The following is a 16,964-nucleotide window of genomic DNA, read 5'->3' on the forward strand; positions in this document are numbered from 1 at the left end:
ATTTTCCCCCTGTTTGTTTGTTTCTTGAACGCTGTGCAAGTTCTAGTTCACTGGCAGCTATATATCCAGAATTTATTAGGAGGAGAGGATATGGAAGAGGATGCTTGAGGCAGGGTTATGTAAGTGTAAATAAAAGAAGTAAATCTTAGGGCATTGTAGGTTTCTCTACTTGCCCCATATCCTGCAGTGGCAAAGGGTGCACTTTGTAAGCTTTCTGGAGGGATAATTTCAAAGTGCAGCATCAAAATATCATGAGTTCTTGACTTTAGATAGACTGTATTGCAATTTAACCGTGGATTAAAGTCTATTTTTCTTTCTTGCACATACATTAAGGTGAGGGTCAGAAGAGGAACTTCCAAACAAATCCCACAGAAGAATGTCCACCGTATCATTTTCTATGATGCTTCCTAAGCTGAGTGGTGCTTTTATATATTCATTCTACTTAGAGAACATTCTACCTGTGGAAAATAGGCCAGTTTTCTGTCATACTTGTTCTAAATCTCTATTTTATAAGAAGTGACAAATACATTTCAGCGAGGTCTATGTTTCATTCAGGGCATGGTAGACCCTTAAGTATCTGTGTACAGAGGCCTGCATGTAGTAAGTGGTCAGTATATGCTTACTGTTAATATGGATGAATGAAGAAAGGAGCCAGGGGGCCGTTTAGAGTCCATTCTGGCACCTTGGGAATACTGATTTTCAGAAACCATCCGTACGGTGGTAAATATAACAGTAAGATTAGAATGAAAGGAAATAGAGGAGGAGAAAACAAACAACAAATCTTCCTGATGCTAATTTGCTGGGGGAGTTGTTTTCATGACGGGGGAGAGAAAGGCAAATAAAAAGTTGGGAGGTGGGGGTTTAGTGCAAAGGAAGGATTTCTAAAAGAACAGCAAAAAAAAAAAAAAAAGTACTACAACCACTGCAACAACATGGATGAGAATCAGAGACATAAAAGCCAGACACAAAATAAATATCACGGAGTTAAAAGCCAGACATAAAAGAGTTGATAGCATTTACATAAAGTTTAAGAACAATCAAATTGAATACACAAATAATGTTGGTTTGTCGCCCAGGTGGGAGGGTGATTATTGACTGTGGAGGGGCACAAAAGAACCTTCTGGGTGGTAGAAATGTTTTATGTCTTAATCTGGATGGTGTTTACATGAGTGTATACATAAAATTCATCAAGTTCCCTACTTTCTGTACTTAATGATTTGTGCACGTTATAGCTCAATAGAAAATTTAATAATAATGAAAATAGGTTGTAGAAGGGGCATCACATTTAGTCTGAATCCTTAATGGAATCCTTGGAAGAAAAGCATGGCAAACCCATGGTCTAAAAACTGCTTAGCTTAACATAGGAGACTTCTGAATAAGGACATTTATAGTAATTTTTGTTGCAAAACATTTCAAATCCCAAAGGATGTTTAGTATGCAGTAAAATCGCATCTATTTAGCTGTAGCAAGGTGACTGCTGCTGAGCATAGTTTACTGCTTTAAAAAAGCAATGCTTTTCTTTTTTTCTTTGCAGACTGGCAGATTGCTACTCTGGCTTTACTCTTGGGTGGTGCTGCCATCATTCTCATTGCATTCCTGGTGGGTTTGATTTCCATCTGCGTGGGATCTCGAAGGCGCTTCTATAGACCTGTTGCTGTCATGCTTTTTGCAGCAGGTAAATATGTTCATTACTTTCAAACCAGTATTAAAGTTTCATGAACCTTTCTACCATCTTCCCCTCTCATGAAGAAGCAATATGTGGTTGCTATATTTACCTACAGGTTGAGAGGCATTTGTTATATTTTACGGTAAATTGGCTAAAGCTTATCATAGTGTCAGTTTTCAGTGTATTAAAGCATTTCACATAACACAGTGGCAATTTCTAAAATTCTAACTAAAACGTGAATAAATAGTGTCTCTTGCTAGGGCTCTTGCTTTAGGAATTGCAGCAGGTGTATTTACCAATAGTCTTTCTTCACATAGAATATTTTTTGCTTCCTTTTACTGCCCCCATTGATGATCTTAAGGCAGTGTTATCTTTTTTTCCTGACATAAAGCTGCAAAAGAGAAATCCAATATGTGTCCTCTTAAAGGTACACATCTGTTCTGAAATAAACACAGTTATACTGAAAAATCATGATGTATAACATGAACCATCAGGCAGTTCAGTTGTGTGAGGTCAATGGCATATTCATTTAGCAACCATCTTTCTATGAAGCACAGCTTGGATCAACCCAGGTAAAATGAAAGTTTTACTAAAAGTCAGGGGGCTGTTTAGAAAAGGGGCTTATAAGGCTAAAAGCCCAGCACATTATTTGATATGGGTTTAATTTTCATTTATAAGAATCTCCTTAAATATTCTTAAAAATGACTCCAGCTGAAATATTCTTGTGGTACCTTCAATTTACCCTATCAGTCATAGCTTATTTGAAGACTGCAAAATAAGCCTCTGTGACTCTCAATAATGAAGACACTGACAGAACCATCTAGCCTGTTAGATGGATTTTTTTAAAGCTGTTTAAAGATGGGGATAGCTGAAATTTCTCAGGATTTGAAGGGTCATTGGATCTAAAAGTATAAAATCAGAAGTGTTCTGCTGCCCCCTGCTGTTTGTGTTCATCTTCTTATACCCATGAGGACTTGTCAAAATGCAAAAGTCATAAAAAGCAAACCTCCACAGGACTGAAAGAATGTAGAAAAAGATCTAGTTAAAATCTCTTAAGTGACTTGCTCAAAATCACATAGTAGTTACTGGTGGACCTGGGGCTAGGAAGCTACTGAATCTTAAACTGGTGATTCATTCATTCACTGTTTATTTGGTGCCTGTTATGGACTGTTCATTGTATTGTGGCACCTATAAAACTGGCTAAATAGCATGGCAGATACTGTCTAATAGAGTAGAAAACACTATTACAAAAAATATTTTGAATTCTTAGGCAGATACCACGATATCATTATTTTGTTGATCTCATGTATAGTAAAGTTCTCTATTGTGAACACCATGAAGATTCTCCTAAAGATTCTACCACTCTTCTCCACTTTATTTCCAGTTCATGGATTTACCAAGACTCTTTTTCCTATTATTAGAATGAAATAAAGTAGATATTTTAATTGTAGTATAAGTTTATCTTTGTAGCTAGGATTTATTAACATAGTGATAAGAGAGTCGATCATAATAGAATTATTTGATAAATTGTTCTGAAATGATATGATTCTTTAAAACGAATTATGTTTTGAACAATTTTTAGAATACTCGTATGTTTCTGATTTATGAAGATTTTAGAGGCATGGTAGGCATTCTCTTGTAAATATCCAGTATTATTGTGTTACTTAGTTACCATCCCATTTAGCCTTTAACTTACCCCATAATGGCATATGCAGAAACTATAAAGAAGTCTGTTATTTAACGTACCTATTATAAATATTCTTACAGAAATAGCTAGAAGTTCCAATTTTTTCCTCAGAAGTTCTATATTTTTTTCCACTTATAGCAAAATTTATGAAAATGTGAAAGTTAAGTACTGGTTGTAGCAGAAAACATTGTAAATGAACATAAGTTAAAAGTAATGGATTTGGTCACAAAGTTTTTGCTTTAGCTCTCGCTGCCACAAATATTAGTAAATTATAAAATAGTAAGACAAAGTCCTACAGCAGTATTCATATGTTATTCTACCTGCTGAGACCTAAAATGATCATTATACTGCTACATTTTGAAAATGTACACGTGCTGAAATTTAATTTTACTCATTCTCTTTTGAGACTGTGCTTATAGAAGCTTTCTTTGAAATACCCATTAGTTTAGTGCTCGCTTTGCATATAAGCAAGGTAAAACTTACTGTTTATTTGAAACATGTAATGGAAAGGATTCTCTCTCCCATCTGCAAAAGCTATGAGAGTTGCCTGTAGCTGATTTCTGGAAAAGATATTTATTACACATAATAATGCATTTATGATTTGGGTGTTAAGATTAACAAAGTTGGAAAATCTGCCTATTTGAAACAATACTAGCTAAAATCACTGTTGTTTATCTTGCTTGCTTCTTATGAAACATACTTAACTCCAGTGGTTGGCTTGTCTCACCAGTTCAGTGATTCTTTGCAAACGTGTATTTGGGGCTATTTTCCCTTTTTACTCATTGTGGTCTGCTTGAAAATGGTTTGTGTTTCTCTGCTTTTCTCACAACGTTTTCTTCTGCAAATAATATTAAGCCTTTTCTTGGTATTCACACACATAGGGAATGATATTTACCTCAACAAAGAAGTAATTCTTTTTTTTTTTTTTTGCTTCTGCTAAGACATGCAGTACATAAAGTCAAAACAGACATAGCGCTACCACTTGGAAACATCTCTACACAGAACTGTATCATGAATTCAGTACCATGCAGTGCCTGGTACTCTGGGGCACTCAGTTAATAGTTGAATGAATGATGGAAAAAATCATTGAGGTGTGTGGCTTATAATCTGATAGGAAAAGACAGGCATGAAAACAACTAGCTAACTGTAGTTTTTCTTAATCCATTGCTCTCTTGGGAATTTATGAAGCAGCAAGATTCTTGTGACCACAGATTTAAGACCAAGACAGCTCAGAAAAGTAATAGTTTGGAAATTATTTTTCATATATTCATTTTTCATTCATTTAACAAATATATGATGGGTGCCTATAGTATGCACCTCCACTATCCTGGCCTTAGATACTATACTCTTAAAGGTTTTTACTAAAGCTGGTGATTAAGTCTTATAAACACAGGGAAACAAATTGTAAAGGTTTTTGATCTTTTCTTTTTCTCTGAGGTTCTTGGTTTAGGGTGGGCTTGCACCTGCTTGAATAATGGCTAGAAGAGCTAAGAGCTAGTCATTGCTGCAGCCCATCTGAATCATCTGTGTTCTACAACTCTTCCACTTTTTGGTCCTACAAATTTAGAGTTCAGAATAATATATTATTTATAATAATAATGTTGATAATGATAATAATTAACTGGGCACCTACCTGCTAGACCCATGGCACATTCCTGTCTTTGCTATAACAGTCTTACTGCTGCTGCTACTGCTAAGTTGCTTCAGTCGTGTCCGACTCTGTGCGACCCCAGAGACGGCAGCCCACCAGGCTCCCCCGTCCCTGGGATTCTCCAGGCAAGAACACTGGAGTGGGTTGCCATTTCCTTCTCCAGTGCATGAAAGTGAAAAGTGAAAGTGAAGTCGCTCAGTCGTGTCCGACTCTTAGCGACCCCATGGGCTGCAGCCTACCAGGCTCCTCCGCCCATGGGATTTTCCAGGCAAGAGTACTGGAGTGGGGTACCATTGCCTTCTCCCATAACAGTCTTAAGATTAGGTGTTTATTTTCTCCATATTATCAGTGGAAAAGCAGGATCAGAAGGGTTAAGTAATTCTCTGGAGTTATCCAACTAAAAAGTCACAGAGCCAGGGTTTCAATTCAGGGTATCACTCTAACTTGAGAGCCCAAGTAAAGTTTCACAAGTCATCTGTTTTGGGGTATGTGTAACACGTAGAAAAACAGGAACTGAATCAGCCTTGAATTTTTCAATTCAGCTGTCAACTGTGTACTGTGGTTGGAGTCCATCTTATAACTCAAGTTATTCCATCTTCTTGGGAGCAATACCTGAAGGACAGCAGCAAATGTTATAAAGTGTTCTAAAGATCACAGACTAATCAGTACAGCATGACTGAAGCCTGGTACATCATGAAAACTGTGCACATGTCCAGTACAGTTGACTTATAGCATGTTTATTTTTTGTGTAATTGACAGTGACAGATAATGCATGGTGAGATTCTGATACCTGACTTCTAGTTCTCACTGAAAACTTAGTGAAATGAGAAGGGTTGCCTTTTTCTGGCCCCCTTTTTATTGTCTGGTTTTGTGAATCTTTTTAGGCCCTGCCCCACTGGGAGTTAGAATGTTTCCTTCCCCGTATCCCGTGCACCCCCTGCCCATGGCCTTTAAGACAAGTTGCAGAAAATTGGGAGTCATTCATAATCCATATTTTAAATAACAGAATCCCCGCTAACTGTATTGTTAAGGATGTTTCCTTTCTTTTTTTGATGCAGAAAGCCTCCTGTAAATGATTGCTTATGCAGGATGGGGATTTTTTTTGGGGGGTGGATCCTGCACCTGCTTTCCATCTCTGACTAAAGGCTTGTGTTTTGCAGCCTATTCTATCAGGAGCAGTGAGATGGCTGGAGGTATCTCAAGTCTAGATTTTGACAGACAAATCAGTGTCCAGCTTATATTTCAAACTAAAAAGGAGTTCTTCCATTCACAGATCTTTATCCATATCAAACTACCCTTTTGTTAGAACAATTTACAGTATCACCACCAATAATTCATTTTATATGTACTGCTTACCTTGAAATAGTAACAGATTAAATTAAAAGGGAAGGAAATTGATAGCTTCTTGTTAACCTTTCCTGTGTAAATGCTTTTTATTTTTCAAATGATTGTTTCCCTTATGCAAATTTGATAGAAGACTTGGCCGGATAGTCCAATCCATTCTGCATTTAAATTATGTTCTAAATATGTAGCTTTTTTTTTTTTTTTAATACACCACCATTTCTGCCTTAGTTGAGAGAATATCTCTTCCTCAAGTGGAACATCTCAGTTCCCAAATTTGAATCTCCCTCTAATTTGTTTTATTTTTCTGTTTACTTAAAACTGTTTATGTGAGTCCTTCCTTTCCCGTTCCTAGAATCCAGTTACTCAGTTTTTCTTTTATAGTCTTTCTTTCCCTGACCTTTCCCACTGACATTACCTAATCATCACTTTGCACAGGTATCCATGCCCAGACTCACCTCCTAGGGGCCTGTTCTTCTCCAGATTCCTCCCCATTTAGTCTGTCTTGCACAGAAACACATGAGGTATAATTCTGAAATACAAATCTGGTCTTATCATTTGCTCTTTTGCACTTGACATGAGTCAAGTGCAAGTACTTAATCTGGGAGGTAAAAGAGCAAATATGAAAAATGAGACAGGGAAGAGAAGGCAGCCAATAAACAGTACATTATCAAACCAGTTGTCACTGTAAGCACATGGAGCTTCATCTTCCTGGAAAAATTCTGGAAACCAGTGCAGAACGTGCCCTTCAGAGTTACCTCGCTGGAAGGACTAGGAAATTGGAGTATTTATAAACCAAATTTTGATAGTCATTGGTAAGGGGTGTTGATGATGATGATGGGGCAACAGTAGTGTTAATTTCCCAGAACACTGTGTCTGCCCCACAGTCAGACAAAGTAGCTTTAGTGGCCTGAGGAAAAGTTGGGCAAAAAAGTGTAGGTGCTGACAGTTGGAAGTCAGGCTGACATGTAGCGGAATGATGAGAATGAGAGTATATGGATAGGGTACCAACAGCATCTATAGTTCAAATAACCTCTGAGATGTCTCCCTATAGAAACCAGTCTTATTATTTTTTATGACACACTAAGCCTTTTATAGTCTAAACCAAACACCTCCATGTGACTGTACCCTTCATTCTATCCATGTGAATTTTCTATAGGCACACCCTCTTGTATCTAAGCTTTATGGCAAGCTGTCTTTTCTTCCTAGAGGTCTTTTCATCTTTCTCTTCAAGAACAAGTTCAAATAGTGCTTCATCTCTGAAGTCCTCCCTTCTTTCTCCAGGCAGAAGTGGTACTTGGAGTATCATTAGAGCTCAATAAACGTGATGAATGGATTATAAGTGAACATGCCTCTACTACTACTGTTGAACGCATTTGTTTGTATCTGTGTGTCTGTATCCACGATAGGGTATGAAATATCAAAGGACATGGGCCATGTCTTATCTGTCTTATCCCTTTCACCTAGAATACAGTGGGCGTCCAATAAATATTTGTTGAAATATTGAAATATCCCCATGTTAGAAAACATTGACTATTTCAATATTGAGTGTTTTGAATAGTGCAGTATAGAAAACATTGGAAAATATCCCCTTAAAGAAAACTAGAAATAACATAAGAACCTCTGAGTTCTTGTCTTGTTTCTGTCTGCACAATTTCATGGCTGGTAGTTTTGTTGCTTTTCCAAAAAGTAGGGTGAGGGGATAAAATGAACCTCAAATTCCCTTCGAATTCTAAAATGCTGCACAACTTTACTTTATGCCTCTGAGATAGAGCATAGAAAATACCACGACCAGCATCTGTTATGTTTCATTGGTTGGCGGTAGAGTATGGTGGCATTTTCTTGAGTTCTGAACTCTAGACTTATTTGTTTTTTCCTTTGCAGCTCACCAAAAGTCAAGGAGACATTTTAACCTGCATCTGTATATTGTATTAAATGAAGAAAATCATTTACAAATGCAGGCTTATATTTTTTTTCTCAGTTTTGCATTACACACATTTTTCTCAGTGATTCCAAAGAGAGTAAAAATAATTAAGAAGCATAAAGCATTTTAGGGTCATTTTCATCTGGCAAACAACACAATAAAATTCTGTCTCTAAGAAAGCTGCTCAGAAGAGTGGAGGAGGCCGGTGAAGCATAATGGAGTTGTATTTTTATTTTTCCCACTAGAGGGAAACTATATCTTTGTATTATACCATGGAGGCCAAATATTTGCTAAATAAAACACATTGAAATGAATATTAAAAGCAAGGCTAGGTAAACATCTCACTCCACGGACTGACTGACTGACAAAGAAGCAGTATAATCGTTTTGAAATATAATTCAGACCAGTTATTACTTCTCTGCTCACACTCCTCTTGGAGCTGCTCATCACATTTAGAACAAAATCCAGACCCCTGACCATGGTTCACAAGACCACTCCTGAGTGGCCTTCTGGCTGTCTTTTCCATCTCATCTCATGCTGTCCCCTTCCTTGCCCTCTGTACTATATCTGCAGCATCCTTACTGATATTCCACTACACATAATGTGCTCCTTCATTTGTTAACTGCCTGTGCCCTCTACCCAGGATCACTCACCTCCTACTGTATTGACCTGCACCCCTCACTTCATTCAGGTCTGTATTCTAATGACTCCTCCCCAGAGAGGCCTTCTTCAGGTCTCATCAAAAGAGCAGCCTGCAGCTCTCTGTGTTGTGTTCTTGCTTTCTTATATCATCACGTCTGTTAGCAATACCTGCCATATTTTGTATTTCTTTACTAATAATGGACTGCCTAACCATGAGGGTAGCAACTTGTGTTACCGGTGCCGTAAACTGCATCACTTTAGAAACATTCATGTATTTGTTGAATGAGTAAATGAATTTTACTATCCCTAATTCACGTTTATATTTCAATCATATCCTGGCAGGTTCAGTCATGATTTGATTAGTGACCAGAGTATAGAAACCAAAGGAGAAAAATGCTTTTTTTTTTCTTTTTAACTTAGTAATTTTGAAATATTTTTGCCTGTATTTCACAGTTGATACTAATTGACTTCTTGTTAATTTTAAGACATTTAAAACATGCAAGCACCCTTTCCCTCACAAAGGCAGAGACCTAGCTGAATGTTTTAAAATTAATACACATTTAGCACTTACTGGCTGGAAATAGAAGTGTAGATTATATAATATGCTGTTAGTTGTTCTAACAATGACTTAAAACTTTTTCTGAGATTTTAAAACTATAAACAAAGTGTGATTTCTATTTTGAATGTTGAGATATTCTCCTTTTATATGGACCTATTTATCTATCCACCCTCAGTAGTAAGGACTTCCCAGGTGGTTCAGTGGTAAAGAATCTGCCTGTCAAGCAGGAGACACAGGTTCAATCCCTGGGTCAGGATCAAATTAAATATTAAATATGTAGTAAATTTAGTATATTTACTCATTTAGTAAATGAGTAAAATTCCTTTACTCATTCAACAAATACTCATTCAACAAATGAGTAAAATTCATTTACTCAAATTCAACAAATTTACAAATATGTAGTAAATTTAGTATATTTACTCATTTAGTAAATGAGTAAAATTCATTTACTCATTCAAAAAATGTTTCTAAAGTGATGCAATTTAAGGCATTGGTAACACAAGTTGCTACCCTCATTGTTAGGCAGTCCATTATTAGTAAAGAAGTACAAAATATGGCAGGTGTTGCTAAGAGATGTGATAATACGAGAAAGCAAGAACACAAGAAGGAAGGAAATGGCAACCTGCTCCAGTATTCTTGCCTGGAAAATCCTATGGACAGAAGAGCCTGGTGGGCTCCAGTCCATGGGGTTGCAAAAGAGTTGGACATAACTTACTGACTAAATGGCAAACAGCTTAGTAGTAATGTGGAAATATGGTAGGCCAGTGCTGGCACACAGGAGTGTTGAGCTACATAGCAAAAATGTTTGGAATTCTTGTATCTGGTTTCAGAAAGGTCTCGTCACTCCAAGTCTGAGCCTTATCGAAAGTAATGATTTTGAGGAATCATGCCCTCATGAGTCTTCTGTATTTCATCAGTTTTATGCTGGAGACAGATGACTGTTATGTAGACTTTCTAGGAACATTAATCACATTGGTAATAATAATATTTTACAGGTAATGAGAATAGATGAGAGTAGATTTTATAGCACAAAATTCCAGTTTAATTAGACATGCTATCCATCCTGCTGCTCTTTTTAAAAAAATGTAATAAACTGATTCATTTTTTACTTTTTCAAAGTTTATTCTTGCCTCCTACACATTATTCACATTTTTGTTGTTGCATTTTGGTATTTTTGGTATTTTTAAGATGAGTTAAATAAGAATCATTTTAACCCAGAATTTATGTCATATATTAGGGATGGGCAAACTTTTTTTTATAAAGGGCCAGATAGTAAATACTTCTGGCTTTGTGGGCCACATGGTTTCTGTTGCATCCATTCAACTCTGCCTTGGTGGTATGGACAGTACATAAATGAATGCGCCTGTGTTCCAGTACAGTTTTTTTCAAAAATAAATAGCAGACCAGATTTGGTAGTTTGCCAACCCATGTCACATACTACTGTATCTCAGAGTTTTCAGGGAGAAGGTTGTCTCTTTCTTGAGAGTGGGAGCCATCATATAGTAGAGATGCATCTATAAGGCAGATGCATCCCGTAAATTCTTGTTAAATTGATTGAAATAAAAGAGAAATTATGTAGCAGTTGTAATGTTACATATAATAGAAGGTTATGATTTTGAATGGAGGATATCCTCTCTTGTGTAATCCAGCGTCTCTCATATAAATATTTTACTAAGTATGACTCATCACATTTCCCTGTTAGCCCTGACTCAGAACTAAGATTTAACTAAGAAGTAAGAGCTAAGTTTTGTGTCCTATTGTGATAGACATCATTAGCTTAGGTTTTCTAGTTTGATTATGTTCTGTGCCTTCAGAGACTTTATTCTTTTTTGAAAATAAGTGAGGTATAAATATATAAATGTCATCTGTTATATCTAATAGGGTATGTTATGAGTTGGTGTGGCTTCTTGACAAAGATGACTTTTGAACCCATTTTAAGAGATGAGAGGTATAAACTAGATGAGAAGAAAAGAATAAAAATAGTAATATAAGTAAGGACATCAAGGTAGAATTTTCTCGAGTGTTGGGCTGAGTTAGATGATACTGAGAAGTGACAACAACAAAAGTACATCTTGAATCACAAGTATACCGGTTTAATCAGTACAAATGAATTGAGATTCCCCAATTTCTCAAGAGTATAAATAAATAACAGAGGTTTTTAGCTGGTATTCGGGGTCACTATTCTTGGGAAGCTATTTACAAGTTTTATATTGTAAAACAGTTTACCTAAACTAGTACTACTTGCCATAATAGTGATAATTATATGTGTTTGTAAACTGAGAATCACTACTTTGTATGTTCATATAAATTAGTATATTACACTATTTCATCAAATACTATTATAGTAATTTGCTAATTATTAATAGAGTAATCCTTACTGTACTGTGAAGTAGTGTTAAACAGAAAAAGTTGTCAGTATTTTAAAGAATACCATCTAGAATAAGCAATGCTTCAAATTTTTTGACTTTTTTATTTGATTAAAGTGTAATTCTCATACATATATATATTTGTATATCATTTTATTTCCTGTAAATAACATTTTCCTAATTTTGATTTGTTTTTCTTCTTTCAGTTGTTCTACAGGTTTGCAGCCTGGTTCTTTACCCAATCAAGTTCATTGAAACTGTGAGCTTGAAAATTTACCATGAGTTCAACTGGGGTTATGGCCTGGCCTGGGGTGCAACTATATTTTCATTTGGGGGTGCCATCCTTTATTGCCTGAACCCTAAGAACTACGAAGACTATTACTAGAACCAATAGTCTCAAATTAAAAAAAAAAAATCAACCATCCAACAAAAGGATTACGTCTGCATTTTTTCTAATTCATCATTTTCTAAAACACTTGCGGAGCATCAAACAGTTTGCTCAGTTGATTTAATATCTTTTGCCTTTTGGCTGTCAACATCATAACCAGCTTTTACATCCATTTTAGGGACCTGCACAAATTAAGAGAGCTGATTAGACATAGGCAAATGCTGCAAACTTCCAATATATTCATGTCACTTTTCTTGACAAGTGAAGGGTCTATATGACAGCAACCATTGTGAGAAACTAGTTGGAATGAGAAATGCCTGAATCTCCTATTGCCTGCAGGGGGAACAGCTGGCATAAACAACATTTAGAAGTTCCTTTGCGCTGACAAGGATTCCACTGTTAGAGTCCTTATCGCCTGCTTATCCCATCCAATGACTACATTGGTTATTTGCTTGAGTGAACTCTTGAAAAGTAAACTTCCCTTCAGCATCTAATGGGGGTTCTGAATGTAACTGGGTTAATAATACATATTCCACCTACGTTTTAATGGGAGGTTATGCTTTGGCAATAAGCATCTCGCTGGGAAGGGAGTCAAGATTTGGAGACATGTGCATTTCATTATGTGGTTAGAAATTGTGCCTCAGCCATATCTAGAATGAGGAAAAATTGAGAATCTTTATTTTCCCTGGGGCAACTAGAAAGAAATATGCATGATTGCTTTTATCCTAAGTACCCTTTAAATCACTTACCAAACATTACAGCAAACAATTGTGCATATGTAACAAGCTTAAGTATTTTTATAGAAGGTGAGCCATTAGTATAAATGGTAATAAGTTGTTCCCTAACCCTACACCTGCATTTGCCTATTGCACATAAAATTAATATTTGCTCTAGTGAAGTGATTTGAACACTAACCTTGTACACGTTGTTAAGAGGCTTAGATCGGTATTCACACTTACTTACTGTACAAAAGTGCATATAAAAGCTTTTGCTCTATGTTCTCATTGGAAAGTGTTAAATAGAATTGTATAAGAAGAAAAATCGAAATGGTGTTAATCTGAAAATTAATGATTCTTTTGTAAGCACTGTAGTTCAAAAGAGTGTAGCAATTAGGATGATCATTTTGTTTAAAAGTCATTAAAATAGAAGGCTTCTTTTTTTCCAAGTATTTTAAATGTCTTCATTAAAAAAGGAATAGTGATAGATTTATATAATTGTCAGTAGAGGAGTAGAATTCATCTGGTTTTCATCTGGTTATCACCTGGTCCTCTGACGTTAACTAATGGGCTAACTGATTTGTGCACACAATTAAGATGGATTTATGGTAAGGGGATCATTTATTGACTGTTCAAATGAAAGGAAATAATAATAGGGAATAAGTTTGCAGCGAATCTTACACTGCAAACTTGTGTTAATCCTGTTTAATATACAAATTTGGATAGTTTAATTATAAACATATTTTTATAGCAAATATACAGTTCTAATATAAAAGTTATAAATAATTATTTTTGTTAACAAGGACACTATTTGGCCCTCTTGCAGAAAGAAGCATTGGATAAACCATTTTAAAAATACCTATGTTCTGTTGTATTGCAAAATCCATTAAGAACAGGACTACATCAATAGTGTTTAATAATTTGCTTTACCTCCCAAAGCAGAGTTCTGCTTTCAGCTTGTCTTAAGAACTGTTGCCAAAAACAACAGGAAAAAATCCACTATTTTATTATTCAAATGCTTAAAATAAAACCTCTTATCTTGTGACTTTTCTATGGAATCATGAAGTAAATTTGAAGAACCGGGCGTATTCTTATTTTAGCAATGACAGACAAAACTAATTAAATGCATTCTAGAGAGAAACCTTTATAAAAGTATATAATCCTGTATAGAATCATAAGAAACTATGAGTGGACATTTTCCAGAAAGATATTACTATTATAGAATCTTTTGAAGCAATTTTCTTGAGAAATAGTAAAATCTGGGCCAGACTGTCTTGTAGTTAATTGCATATTATCAGAGCAGCATGGGAAATACGATATTTATTGGATAGGGATTCCGGCTACTAAACACTCTCTGTTGTGAGAGAATCTTTTTATTCCTGAATAATGGAAGAACAGTACTTTGGTGCTGACATCAATGAGGCACTTTTCTTAGTCCTAGTAGAGGATGCAGTGTGCTGTTAGACCAGTATCACCTCTCGAGTCTCGATCAAGTTTTCATTCTCTGTCCATTTGAAAAAGCTGGAAGTGACAGAATATGGTATAGCTAAGGCACACATATTTGCAGTTTAATGAAAAATAGATTTCTTATATTACTTTTTTCCCCTTTCCAGTGAAGAGCCCTTTGCTATATTTCTACCATTACTAATAGTTGAAAGTGTTTCATTACTAACAAGTTCAGTACAACATGAAAGTTATCATGGCTCATTTGAAATACTGTTTTGTCTATCAGAATAAACAAGTGAATTTTTCACCCACAATAATATTATGTCTTTGCAGCTTTAGGTTTGTTTATTGTTTTCTTACTAGCCAAACTATTAACTCTAATCCCATTGTCTGTCAGGGGGAGAGAGACACACACACCTGCATATAGCATAAAGTACTCAGCAGGGCTAGTTATTTGGATTTCTTGCACAGCAGTTTAGCTTTTTGTAAGTTCAACATGTAAATTTTAAAGACATAAATATAGAGAGACCTATGTGTTTGAAATATAAATGATATATATGGATTAGCATGTAACTGTATATTATTAAACATGCAATGAGCTGACTGGTAAGTGACGTCTAATTGTATGGCTAGCAATGTAATTTATTCAGACTGTATTTTTGTACAGAGCAGCACACACTAACCTATGCCTCTGTGTCCTCTTTAATGCCTAAAACTGTGCCTAGAAATTTCATCTGTCTTAAAAATAAAATATACTCCATGCTGTTTATGCTATTAGTTTCTCTACTGCTGTTCTATATTTATTGTTTTAAAATATATGACATGTTTACTACTTAAATATGAATTCATGGTATTCTGGTTATTTTTTTTTAACAGTCCTTTGGGGAGATCCTGTTTTTCAATCCAGTGGTTTTTGAGTTTGCAGTTTCACGATCAGTTCTTCATTTCATGATTTTTGTAGCTGACATGAAATTATCTATGTGGAAAAAATAAAAATAAAAGTGACTTCCCTGATGTGGTTTGACTTTGTGTCTTTTCTACTGTGTGGACTCTCTTTAACAGGTTTCTAAATTATATGTCTTCACTTCATTTTCTCTTTTGTAAAATATATGTTATTTAGAAAACAGCTTGATATGACATTCATTTTGTATAAAAATTTTTTAAAACTTTTTTGTTTCGAATTATCTCCCCAAATCCTTTCTGTCCTCTGCAGCTGAGTTATGTGAGCAATAAAATAAAGGATATTAAATGTCTTTTTTAAAACTTTCATTTTAAAAGGCGCAGAGAGGAGATAGAGTATAGGTTATCCTTTTTCCTACTCTTATCACACAATTAGAGGAGTAGTGAGGGATTTGATCCTCTATTTTGGTTTTTGTTCAGTTTTCAATAGTTGCAGTGTACATTAAAGAAGACTTTCCTGCATTATTTCTGTTTTTTAATTAGACACTTAAAATTTTCAATGTGTGTATGTGAAGAAGTTCATAAATTGTAAGTCCAAATTTCCTATCACCCTTTGTGCTAAATAAATTGTGAGCATACTTGGAAAGGAATTTATATTAGAGCAAAAAATTTACTTGTATGATTGTCAGAAAATGTTCTGGAAGATAGAAATAGAACCATATATAATTGAGCAAGCTTTCTGTATTGATAAAATCAGTTTAAATAAAAATACATATTTCTGTCATGAAGATATATATCCTTTTATGTCTCATATGAACCCTCAAGGCAGGTTCACAGTATATTTTTCTGCTGAAAAATTATAGATCATTAGTAAATCTATGAGATATTTAATATCAGAGGTACAAAAGTATGCATGTTTAAGTTATATTGGGTTGGCCAAAAAGTTTGTTCAAATTTTTCTGTAAAATGTTATAAAAAACCTGAACGAACTATTTGGCCAATCCAAATAAATTCTAACACTTTCACAAATTTTCTACCATTGTAGAAATTTTCCTTTTCAGTGACAATGACCTTATCCTACTTTGATGGAATAACATCATTCATTTGATGTATTATATTTTCAGTATAAAGTACTTTCATTTTCATACAGAATTCTCATGTACAAAACACTTACAAACATGTCTAGCCTGGTAATTATCCATGACCCAGTTTCTATGAATTTGGAAGGCATGGAGACATAACCTCACTAGGATTTGACAAGGGAAAATTCACTGCCTTCAGAGATGTCATTGTGAACATGAAATAGGAAAACAGTTTTAATTTGCTTTGCCATAATGGCCATATAGTCAATTTGTGGTTTGTTTTATTGTCAGGCCCATGCTTTGTCAACAAAATGTTCATTTTGGTAGCTTTTTAAGTCATTTTGGTTAGAAAATGAACTGATTGTGAAATTATTTTGTATTCTGTAGAATAATCCACTGAATACCTGGATTCTTAATTTATTGATCAAATTTTCATGTTATAACCTTCTGTTAATAGCTTTTTAGAAGTGCAGTCTTAAATGAGATAAAATTAAAGGAGCAAATAAAAATGAAAATTAAACTCATAGTATTTTCACAGGAAGCACTAATTTATTTGAATAATTTAACTTGAATGACTTCTGTGTCAAGTATTGGGG

General features: G+C 35.1%; 1 protein-coding gene across 1 annotated transcript in view; it reads left to right on the top strand.

The window, feature by feature from the left end:
- TMEM47 (transmembrane protein 47) overlaps nt 1-15,348 on the top strand; it is a 29,360-nt gene extending 14,012 nt beyond the window's left edge. The window contains exons 2-3 of the mRNA XM_068962312.1: nt 1,535-1,675; nt 12,043-15,348. Coding sequence (XP_068818413.1) covers nt 1,535-1,675; nt 12,043-12,221 — 320 coding nt within the window. The 3' untranslated portion in view covers nt 12,222-15,348. The remainder of the gene's footprint in view (nt 1-1,534; nt 1,676-12,042) is intronic.
- The last annotated feature ends 1,616 nt before the right edge of the window (nt 15,349-16,964 follow it).

The sequence above is a fragment of the Capricornis sumatraensis genome, chromosome X, assembly GCF_032405125.1.
Source record: "Capricornis sumatraensis isolate serow.1 chromosome X, serow.2, whole genome shotgun sequence".
Classification (NCBI taxonomy): Eukaryota; Metazoa; Chordata; class Mammalia; order Artiodactyla; family Bovidae; genus Capricornis; species Capricornis sumatraensis.